Source organism: Hyla sarda, chromosome 7, assembly GCF_029499605.1.
Source record: "Hyla sarda isolate aHylSar1 chromosome 7, aHylSar1.hap1, whole genome shotgun sequence".
NCBI classification, from domain to species: domain Eukaryota; kingdom Metazoa; phylum Chordata; class Amphibia; order Anura; family Hylidae; genus Hyla; species Hyla sarda.
In genome coordinates this window covers 33,713,890-33,725,902 of record NC_079195.1, presented here as the reverse complement: position 1 = coordinate 33,725,902, position 12,013 = coordinate 33,713,890, and the positions used below count along the sequence as shown (strand labels likewise).

Genomic DNA, 12,013 nt, shown 5'->3' with positions numbered 1-12,013 from the left:
CTCAGCTGCTGGGGTCTAGTCAGGTGACTAGACCACCACTTGCAGTGATCAGACTCCACCCTTTCTTTCTGCAGAGGCTTCATGGAAAATATAGGCAATATTGGGAAATAATTTCAGTAATGGAATTGGAATCAGTATGACTGAAAAACCCATGGGTGCCGCATCAGCTAAAATAGGTACGCACAAGGTATACGCAAGAACCTCTGCATTATTTTCTAATTATCAGTACTCGTGCTGTTAAATGTTATAGATTGACTTTATGTCTTTACATTGACTAATGATTTTGGACTAGGAAGGTGAATAGCGAGTGAGCAATGATTTTGGTTAAACCGGCCGCACTGGGATAAGGAACGGGGAGGATAATGGAGCACAATGTACAGTACAGGGGCGATAACAGTAATTCAGGAAGCATTTAATCTTTATGGCCGGCATGTAACGTATCCTAATCATTGTAATTCATCTGATCCTTAAGCAGTCTCCTAGCATTGCGCACAATGGGCCCGCGCCAGAGACGGATTCAATTAGGGGTCCAATGATGGCGCTGGGTAAGAGGATTGCCTCTCTAATGAGAGATGTTATGGAGAGATTCACTAATACATAAGATCATTTTACTCTCTTATTTCCTTGGAATTAAAGCAATCACTAAAAGCTCTAAAGATGTTGAGATTGTTTTTAGTTATGTCATGAAGTCTCCTGAAGTCTACACATGGACGATATAGTTAAAAGGGATTGTTTCTCTGTTTACACTGTAAATATTAGGATGTAAATAATAAAAGGATACAAAAAATATATAAAAATAAAAAAAAAGGGATGAGAAGACTTATCCTCGGTGGCGGGGGGTCCCTGCGGCCGGACCCCCACGATCAGTCATCTTATCGCCTATCCTTTGAATAGGGGATAAAATGTCTAGGGGCAGAGTACCCCTCCGCCCCTAGACTTGTTATCCCCAATTCAAAGGATAAGGGATAAGACATCTGATCATGGGGGTCCCGTCGCTGGGGACCCCCCGTGATCTCAGTTGCGGCACCCCAGACATCTGGTGCACGGAGCGAACTTCACGTTCACAACCGGCTTGTCACGTCACGGCCATGCCCCCTCAATGCAAGTCTATGGGAGGGGGCGTGACGGCCGTCACGCCCCTTCCCATAGACATGCATTGAGGGGGCATGGCCATGACGTCACGAGCCTCTGGCGCTGCACCCGACGCTATTAACGAACACCGGGTGCAGCAGGGAGATCGCCCTGCTGCAACTGGTGTTCATTTGAATAGGTGATAAGATGTCTAGGGGTGGAGTACCCCTTTAACACTAAAACTATGTACAGTGCTGCCACCTACTCCGCTAAAATAAAGATCTGTGGCCCGGCACCAGATTGTTCTAAACATTTATGTTCAGAATGCCGGCTATGCTAGCCTGCGGGCAGTGTGGTCATTATGCCCCTTCCATTAACGTCTATGGGAGATATATGGAGGGGGTGTGACGGCTATAGTCGCTCTTAATCCGGCACGGAGTGGAGTTCGCTCCATGCATGTGGATTAATGGGGTGCCGGAGATCTAGGGGGGTCCTTGCAGCCGGACCCCCAGTGTTCAGACGTCTTATCCCCTACCCTTCTCATAGGGGATAATATGTCTAGGTGTGGAGTATTCCTTTAAGGCAGTTTTTCAGCAAACCATCATCACAGACAGGGTTACAGTAAATAGTGACACCAGTGTATAGATAAGGTGGGATCAGACCATTCACAGCAAAGCTCAGCCTTGACCTATCACAATGACTTCTGCACAGAACACAGAGCATGCCAAGAACGCTCTCACATAAGTCAGTAGGATACGCTCCAATCAATTGTGCTTTTGTCCATGGGGCAATTTGCCAATAGTGTAAAAGGAAGTAAGTCCCACATTTTTGCACAACCAAGGGCTTAAAGGGGTACTCCGCCCCTAGACATCTTACCCCCCCTATCCAAAGGACCCCAGCGATTTAGAGCGTCGGTGAAGCTCCGGAGGCTCGTGACATCACGGCCACGCCCCCTCAATGCAAGTCTATGGGAGGGGGCATGACATCTCGAGCCTCCACCCCACATCACCAGTCATCCAGCACGGAGCGAAGTCCGCTCCATGCACCGGATGTCTGGGGTGCCGCAGCCGTGATTGCGGGGGTCCCCAGCGGCGGAACCCCTGTGATCAGACATCTTATCCCATATCCTTTGGATAGGGGATAAGATGTTTAAGGGCAAGTACCCCTTTAAGCAAAAATGCCTTAAAAACAATTGTTGGAGCCTAATAAATTCCCCCCCCGCCAGTGCATCCCAGTGCATCCCAGTGCCATAACTATAGGAATCAGAGGAGGCAATTAGACCCCGAAACATTGGGAGCCCATAGGCAACAGGAGCATAGGAAAAGTTACCAAAGTATCTTTTTATATGGGGCGATGGGTTCTGATTAACATATAGGCAGAGAACATTTGCTCCAGAATATAGGTTAGACCTCCAGTTGGCAATAGCCGCGGGCTCCTCCACAGTCCAGGCTACAGCAATCAACAAACAGTATATACTGTGTATATATATCAGCGTAGGGATTATTACTGCTGTCATGGTGCCAGTACGGTGATTACTTGACTACAAAGAAAATGAGATCCGGCATCACTTGGCAAACTTTGTGCCGTATGAAGGTTGATCATAAATCTCTCTGATTCCTATGTGAACTATGGGGAGGAGGAGTGCGGCTCCGGAGCGACTGCAGGATTGTATAGTCGGTGGCATCAGGACTTGATTAAAGAACTTGATTTATACAGTCAGTGAATTCCTCCGTTTTATGGGAAGATTGAATTAAATATCATAGAATTTAGTGAGTAGCCTTGGCCTATTCTGGGCAGACAGTACCGTATTTTTCGCCGTATAAGACGCCGTATAAAACTAGGGGGGAAAAGTTGGTGCGTCTTATACGGCGAATACCTGCGACCATCAACGGCCGGGACCCGCGGCTAATACAGGACATCACCGATCGAGGTGATGCCCTGTATTAACCCTTCAGACGCGGCAATCAAAGCTGACCGCCGCGTCTGAAGCGAAAATAACACTAACCCGGCTGCTCAGTTGGGCTGTTCGGGACCGCCGCGGTGAAATCGTGGCGTCCCGAACAGCTTACAGGACACCGGGAGGGAACTTACCTGCCTCCTCGGTGTCTGCTCCGTGTCGGGATCCCCTGCGCTCTCCTTCGACGTCATCATGTAGTCGCGCACGCCGTCATCTAATAGGAGCGGCGTGCGTAGCGGCGTGATGACGGCGACGGAGAGCGTGAATCCCGGGAAAAAAGAAATCCGGAGCGTCGGGGACACCACAGGTACGTGGTGACAGCGATGGAGCAACATCCAGGGCAGCGGTGACGGGTCCGGAGCGGCGGGGACAGGTGAGTACTACCTCCTATCCAGTGGTCTTCAACCTGCGGACCTCCAGATGTTGCAAAACTACAACTCCCAGCATGCCCGGGCATGCTGGGAGTTGTAGTTTTGCAACATCTGGAGGTCCGCAGGTTGAAGATCACTGTTGGGTGCAGAATCTTTTATTTCTAGATTTTGCACCTTTAAAATAGGGCGCGTCTTATATGCCGGTGCGTCCTATAGGGCAAAAAATACAGTATGTTCTGTACCAAACGGCAATACCCATATAATGCCGCCATACAAAGTCTACATAACACAACAGAAGAGAAACTTTACTACCAAACAATGAAAATCACAATTGCAATTCTTAATCTTGGAACACGACAGCTTTAGGGCTTTACAATAGAACAAATACATTTATCTATACAGATAGAAAGAAGTGCTGCAGATAGATAAAGACTCCCTCCTGTCTATGACTTAGTCACCCAATACTTCCGACCCGTTGGTAATAATTCAAACAGATTATGAGAGGAGGAACGCGACCGGTCCCACAAAATCCTATATTCAACAACAATAACTCGCGCCTTCTCAAAAATCGCTGACAATTCGGAGACATTGCAGCCAATGACAGATCCAGCAGTCCTTGTCACACTACATAGGGGACGCCCATCGTTCATCATTGACATATAAAACCATTTTTGTAAGTTAATAAGTGTATCCTATTAGTTTCCAACAGTAAGTGATGGAAGAATTTAATTGCGTTATTGGAAACTGCAATGAAATGCAATCTGATTGTGTGTTTTCATCTCTATATTAGTGTCGCTTTAAAGGGGTACTTTGCCCCTAGAAATTATATCCCCTATCGAAAGGATAGGGGATAAGATGTCTGATCATAAGGGTCCCGCAGCTGGGACCCCCGTGATCTCCGTGCAGCACCCGGTGTTCGTTTAGAATGGAGTGACGGCCACGCCCCTCGTGACATCACACCACATGCCCCCTCCCATAGACTTGCATTGACTCAATGCAAGTCTATGGAAGGGGCGTGGGGTGTGATGTCATGAGGGGCGTGGCCGTCACTCCATTCTAAACGAACACCGGGTGCTGCATGGAGATCACGGGGGTCCCAGCTGCGGGACCCTCATGGCGTGACATCACGGGGGGCATAATGTCACAACTCCCTCAGCCCGCACCCAGCGTTTGGAACAAAATGTTCTGAACGCTGGGGCTGCGGAGTACCCCTGACTGTTGAGACCCAATTAGCTCCTAGCAGGCTATAACTACCCCCCCTCTTACTACAATAAATAATTAAATAATAACTGACACAACAACAATTCAACTTTTCCATGGGTGGGGATCGGCCACAGCTTTATTTATAAAATTACTTATATAAATAACAATTTAACTGTAACAAAGACACCGATTGGCTTCTTACCAACCCGAGAGGTGCTGCCACACTGTCCTGTGTGGAGGTCTACCCCGGGTTGACCCCGCTTTCACCGTCTTCTTACCGCCAAGCTGTGACTTACAATAAACAGAGATACAAAAAGGGAGGGAGGGCAAGACTGACAATAGGTGACCTTCAGTTTATTTATGTTTCTAACTGTTCGCTGGATATAATAAAAACACTGACCACTTCTAACTTTTGCTGGACAACTGGGGGTCGGCCACAGCGTTTATTTAATAACCATTAAAATAAACCATTTATATCCGAACTTCTGATTGAACACTCTCAGAGGTAAGCGGTCAGCCGGCCGCCCTCTTCGACGGGCATCACACTCTACTCTCCAGGAAAATCTCCTCCAAATTTCTCCTCCGCCACGCTGTGACTTAGCCTAAAAGAGAATAACATTAAAACGGGAACCAAAACACAACTCGCTCCACATCACCAGATCCCAAGGTCAAAAGACCTAACAGGCACCATCCAGCGGAATAGTCCTAAAAGTCCCACGGGACCCACCTTATACCAAGGGATAAAACACCGACACAAAGTAAGATAATATTTCCTTTTTTTTTTTTATCACCCAATTATTTTTATTTATTTTTTTTTTTTATTTTTTTTTTTTTTAATATACCAAAACAGAACGTATAAGGGGTGGGTGGGCGGGACATCTTCTCACTTGCCGGGGACTCCACAAAGAGGAAGCCGGAAGCTTCACAACACATTTTATCCCCTATTACTCCTCCTCCCCTTCCTGTTAACTTAGCCTATCCCTGTCCTCCTGCCCTTCTAGGTTACACCCCCCCCCTATTTCTCCAGCTCCTCATTTATTCTTCTCTTCTAACTTTTATTTAACCCCCTCCTTGCCAGTCCGAGACGCCGCCTCCTAAATGGCGCGGCGTCGAACAGACTGACAATAGGTGACCTTCAGTTTATTTATGTTTCTAACTGTTCGCTGGATATAATAAAAACACTGACCACTTCTAACTTTTGCTGGACAACTGGGGGTCGGCCACAGCGTTTATTTAATAACCATTAAAATAAACCATTTATATCCGAACTTCTGATTGAACACTCTCAGAGGTAAGCGGTCAGCCGGCCGCCCTCTTCGACGGGCATCACACTCTACTCTCCAGGAAAATCTCCTCCAAATTTCTCCTCCGCCACGGAGGAGTTCGGCAAGGAACTAAGCCGCACTCCGACCCCCACCGAGGAGAAATAACGCCTGCTCCACCCCATCCTGTAGCCCCGACAGAAAAATATCAGTGCCTATGTCATTCAGATGAACACCATCCGCAATCATTAACCGGCGATTATCACCTTCCAATTGCCTGTGTCTCACTACCACACCCCCTTTTGACCTCACATACCTCGCCATACGGGAATTAACTGTACGACGAGCTTTTTCAATAGCCTGAGCCTCCCTGGCCCCTTGCCACGTCACCCTGGGAACCATTTCTGACCAGACTACCACCATCTCCCTGAAAAATTCCCGAATCCTCTCAACATCCGCTTTCATCAAAGTAATGAGTTCAGCCATTCTCATGGAACAAAGGTCATTGCCCCCCGCATGAATCACAAGCACCACAGGGGAATTGACAACACGAGCAATACCCACCGCCTCCACCAGCACCCGAAGCCACTTGAGTCCACCGATTCCTCTCCATTGAACATCATTGGGAAAACCAAGGGACTGTCCCCCTGGCCTGCAAGCAGCTCTCTGTCCAGCCCGAAAGATGAAAGAATGACCCAGAAAAACCACAACAGGAGAACGAGAACCTGAAACGAAAAACAAATTAAAGCAACAGTTCCGGGCGAACATAAGAGGCGTAACAATCTGATTTCCATCGACCTATTCTCCTGATCTCAGCCGCAGGCAGACCCGCCCGTGCAGCCTCAGTGGCTGCCCCAATCCTGAAAGAATGCGTACCATATTCTCCCTCTGGGAAACCCAGAGCCACCAGACATCTCTTAAAAACTGCCCCAAACTGAAAGCGAGAAAGCGGGGAACCTGACTCATGCAAAAGGAAATTACGCCCTGACGGGCGCACTAACACGTAAGAACCCACTAAACGCACCGGGCAGGCACTGCCCGACACTACACTAAGGGTTAACCATTCCCCCCTGCCTAACATATCCGTCTTCGACTTTCTCACCTTGACCTGAACCGAGGATTCCGTCAACATTACATCGTCTTGCAACAAACCCCCCACCCCACCTGCGGAACTAGGGACCAACTCCCCCACCCTAAGAGCCCCAAAGAAGGCCAAAGAAAAAGCCACCTGAAATAAGAGGGACTCATAAGGAGAACGACAAACCCCTTGCAAGGCAGCCATTAAGGACAACAATAAGGAAAAGGAAACTGGCCGTCTAGCATCTGAAACCCTGGGCGTCCTATCCCAACCTTTGAGCGCTTGCAAAACAGAAAAACGCTTAGTAACATCAACCCAACCCCTTAATTTAAAGTGAAAACTAAGTCCCGAAAGCCTCCGCCTAGCTACTATTGCTGACCTGCCCAACTCTCTCATGCGTAACAGATAATCCACGGTGACAGTAAAACGCCATTCATCATCACCCGCCACATCCCGGCCACCCACCAGTTCCAGCCATTCACCCCACGCCTTACCATGTCCAGACCAAGTAGCCGGGGCAACTGACGAGGACACCAATGGCATCAATCTCTGCTCACCACCTCCCAAAGGAAAGAGGGGCATTGCCGGCCCTCCAATGCCGCATCCGGACACAACTCTCGGAATTCCTGGAAATTAAAACGAGACAATGCATCAGCAACTGAGTTCTCAATACCAGGCACATGGCGAGCCCTGAAAAGCACATTAAGCTCTAGACAGCGGAGAACTAAACGCCGAAGCAGAGATAGAACAGGAAAAGAAGAAGAAGATAGATGATTAATACAATGTACAACACTGAGGTTATCCGTCCAAAAACAAACCTTCCGGTTCTCAAAACGATCCCCCCACAACTCCAGGGCTACTAATATGGGAAAAAGTTCGAGAAGCGTTAAGTTGCGACAGAAACCGTTATCCACCCAAAGAACAGGCCAACGTTCAGCACACCACTCCCCGTCCAGGAAAGCCCCAAAACCCACCGAGCCAGCCGCGTCAGTAAAAAGGGCCAAATCAAAGTTAGAAATAACAGGCTGTTGCCAACAGGTGCGACCATTGTACCGGGCAAGGAAATCAATCCATACCCCACAATCAGCTTTTAGAGGCCCGGTAACCCTGATCCTGTGCTCCGGTCTGCGAGCGCCCTTGGTGGCAAGAGAAAGCCTTCTGGAAAAAACCCGCCCCATAGGCATGATTCTACAAGCAAAAACTAATAAACCCAAAAGGGATTGTAATTGGAAAAGAGTAACCTTGTTGGCTGCACAAAAACCCATCAGCTGATCCCGAAGCCTGTTCAACTTGTCCACCGGCAAGCGAAAGACCATGTCCACGGTGTCAATTTCGATGCCCAGAAAAGACAACCTCGTGACAGGACCCTCCGTCTTCTCCTTGGACAAGGGAACACCGAATCTACTCATAAGGGAACTAAAACAGTCTAACAAAAATTGACAACGGGAAGAATCACCTGTAGCAACGAACAAAAAATCATCCAGGTAATGTATAATCGAGTCTGAACCCGCCTCAAAGCGAACAGCCCATTCCAAGAAGGTACTGAACATCTCAAAATAATGACAAGAAATCGAGCAACCCATAGGAAGGCAGGCATCAAAATAATAAAAACCATCTACCATACAACCCAAAAGGTGATAGCATTCCGGATGCACCGGCAAGAGCCGAAAAGCTGACTCAATGTCCGACTTGGCCAAAAATGCGCCCCGTCCGGCCCTGCCTACCAAATGGACCGCTCGATCAAAGGAGACGTAGGAGACTGAAGCATCCTCCTTAGATATGCCATCGTTCACCGACGTGCCCTTTGGATAAGACAAGTGATGAATTAAACGATAACTACCCACTTCCTTCTTCGGAACCACACCTAAAGGGGACACCCTCAGGTTCTCATATGGGGGGGGCCAAAAACGGACCCATCATACGACCAAAATTTACCTCTTTTTGAACCTTTTCCCGGAGAACCTGTGGGAGTTCCCTGGCGGATTTCAAGTTTCTTGCCAGCTGAGGGGATCGGGAGGGAACAAACGGTATGAAAAAACCAATAGAAAAACCCTCCATAATTTGCTCTGCAGCCGCCCTATCCGGGTACCTATTTAACCACGGCAGCATCCCTTCCACCGACACCGGACTCTTTGCATTCAGCCTGACCCTGGGGCCTGCTGGGTTGCTTAACCTGCTTGGTGCAACGCACTGCTGCATGAGATCCGCCACAGGTGGAACACTCATGTTTAAATTTACAGAGGCCATAGAACTTACAGTGCCCCTCATTGAACAACCAGCAGGCTCCTGGGCGGCGGACGGCCACTGAACCTGAGGCAGCCTGCTGCCCCCCAGTGACCCCAGATTGAAAGGGAGGAACCCTCTGTGACATCATAAGTCGCAACCAGACATCTGTCGCTTTTACCCCCCAACCCAAATCCGGTTGCAACGCAAGGCGGCGACGAAACTCCTCGTCATATGGCCACCATGCGTTACCGCCGTATGACTTATGAGCATTGAATATAGCATCCATGTACATAAAAAGTTCTGAGCAACGCTCGGGATGCCGCTGCCCCATCACACAACCCAGAACAGCGAAGGCCTGGAGCCAATTTCCCATCGTCTTCGCTACACGAGGTTTCCTATCCACGAACCTATCCTGAGTAACCGGTCTACGCTCCCTATCCACTGTATGCTGATCAACTGATACCAACGACCATATGTCTATATACTGATTGGCCCAAATTTTTTCCCGTACAGTATCATCAATATGGGCCCCCAGATGGCTGAGTCCGCAGAAAATTGCTTCCTTGTGCAGGCCCGCCCGCACCGGGGACGCCTTCCGTTGGGTAGCAGCCGATGGCGGAACAGAACCTGGGGACTCAAACCGATGCAACAAGGCCTTAAGGGCCGGAATAAAACCCTGGACCCCTCCCTCACCCCAAACCCCAGATAAATCACACTTACCAACTGCCGGGGCAGGAACCGGAATCACATGCGGGGCCGCCGGCCCCGTTGGATCCAATGGCGTAACAGCAATGGGGACATCGTGTGAGCGTGTAGCACCGCAGGTCGAACGACGGGAGGATCTTGAAATCCCCCGCCGAGACCCACGTCGGTGTGACCTCCTATCTGGACTCATAGAGCTATCGGATGAATATTCTGAGGAGGAAGGGGACCTCCAGCGGGAGGACCTGGACCGACATCGATGACTGCGATATCTGGATTCGTGGCCCTTGCGACCTCGGCGGCGCCTCCCGGAACCGCTAGCCTCGCCACGGTTTTCACGGGCAGAGCCCCTGGCGGACCCAGATGAAGATTGCCTGCACCCTCCAGATGGGCCAGCAACTTCCGGCTGCACGGTATGGGGAAGTATAACCGCTTGCTGATCCATAATGGGAAGCTGGGGGGGAGATAAAGCAACACTAGCAGCGGGAACCACAGGAGCCCCAAGTCCCCCAGCAGCATCTAAAGGCACAGGAGAAGGATCAGGGGACGGAGTAACAATTGCAGCGGGCCCCTGAAGGACCCCTGCCAGTGCCTCACCCTCGTGCACTGAGGAGGATGAAGACGCCTGCTGGGTGTTGCCCATATCCCTAGGGGGCAAACGTACTGGTAGGGGACTGGGGGCAGAAACAGTGGGTGCAGAGGAATCCAGAAGGGGGCTGTAGATAGAAGTAGGGGGTGGGGAATCTCTAAGCAAGGGGCAAGGGACGGGAGTAGTAGGAGCAGACCCTAACAGCTGGGCACTAGAGCCAGAAGCAGCAGCCGCTGCAGAGCAATGTACCTGGGCCACGTGAAGCTGCTGCCTAACTGCCGGTAACATGGGAAGAGAGAGAGGCGCGCACAAGGGAGGGGGCGGAGCCGGCGCCGCCGCGCGAGCAGCCCGAGAACCACGCCCCCCTCCATGCTTTGCACTATCGCTCCGTCCAGCGTGGCCACGCCGTCTGGACATGGGGGGACTAGGACTAAGCCTAGCCGGAGGACGGGATCGCCGCGACGGGCGCCCCGATCCCGACACCTCCGACGGCGCAGACACTTGACTCAGGGGAGGTGTAAGGGAAGGGTTCCCCAGCCCGGCAAGCAGCCGTGCCAGGAAACCCTCCTCAAGCAACGCCCTCTCCCGGATTCTCTCACAGAGGTCGTCGGCCATAATAGCTACCTGCTGCACAGAAGCTTCTCACTTGCCGGGGACTCCACAAAGAGGAAGCCGGAAGCTTCACAACACATTTTATCCCCTATTACTCCTCCTCCCCTTCCTGTTAACTTAGCCTATCCCTGTCCTCCTGCCCTTCTAGGTTACACCCCCCCCCTATTTCTCCAGCTCCTCATTTATTCTTCTCTTCTAACTTTTATTTAACCCCCTCCTTGCCAGTCCGAGACGCCGCCTCCTAAATGGCGCGGCGTCGAACAAACTCCGGGTCCTGGGCAGATTGAGGGGGGAAGGGAGGCACCACAGCAATAAATACCCAGGGGAGGGCCCCTGAAAGCCCGGGAAACTATTGAACCCCTGATTGGTGCACTCCTTCCCCCCCATCCATGGGACATACCGCTATATTTACCCAAAAGCTTTACAGGCAGGGGAGGGGGCTAAAAATCTTGCCTGTATATTTCTTAACCCCTTAACTGCTCACCAGTCAGGGGGCAAGCTAGTTATGCACAGCTTGCCCCTCCATTAAAGGAAGACTGACAGTGGGTTCTCCCGCACTAAACCAAATACACAGGGTTATGGTGCAGCCGAACTGGATTACAATGAGGTATCACTTACCCAGATCCGCAGTCCAGTTCTTGAGATAACCACTGTATTACCTGCCATTGCTAATCTGGTAATGACATGCTTTACGCAATGGAGACAGAACCCTGCATACCCAGCTTCTCTGCCTCCATCCCTACTACACCGATTTGCCTGCCCACCTTGGGCTCACGAAGACCCCTAAGGGGTCTTATAAATATTCATGAGGTGGGCGGGCATATAGGTACAGAGGGGGTGGGGGCATGGAAGCTGGGTATGCCTGGTCCCTCCTCCATTGCACAAAGCCAGACATTTCCAGGTTAGCAGTGCCAGGTAAAAGTATCTCCAGAACCGGACCAC

At 50.3% G+C, this 12,013-nt stretch overlaps 2 protein-coding genes across 3 annotated transcripts in view; one reads left to right on the top strand and one right to left on the bottom strand.

Moving 5' to 3' along the window:
* KCNIP2 (potassium voltage-gated channel interacting protein 2) overlaps window positions 1–12,013 on the top strand; it is a 530,818-nt gene that overhangs the window by 67,590 nt on the left and 451,215 nt on the right. The window lies entirely within an intron of this gene.
* LOC130282424 (uncharacterized) lies at window positions 4,982–10,841 on the bottom strand. Its single transcript, XM_056530652.1, has 4 exons — window positions 9,889–10,841; window positions 7,437–7,568; window positions 6,429–6,589; window positions 4,982–5,204 (listed from the first exon to the last, which is right to left on the bottom strand). The coding sequence occupies exons 1-4, from the start codon at window positions 10,745–10,747 to the stop codon at window positions 5,046–5,048; spliced, it is 1,311 nt and encodes a 436-aa protein (XP_056386627.1). The 5' UTR covers window positions 10,748–10,841; the 3' UTR covers window positions 4,982–5,045.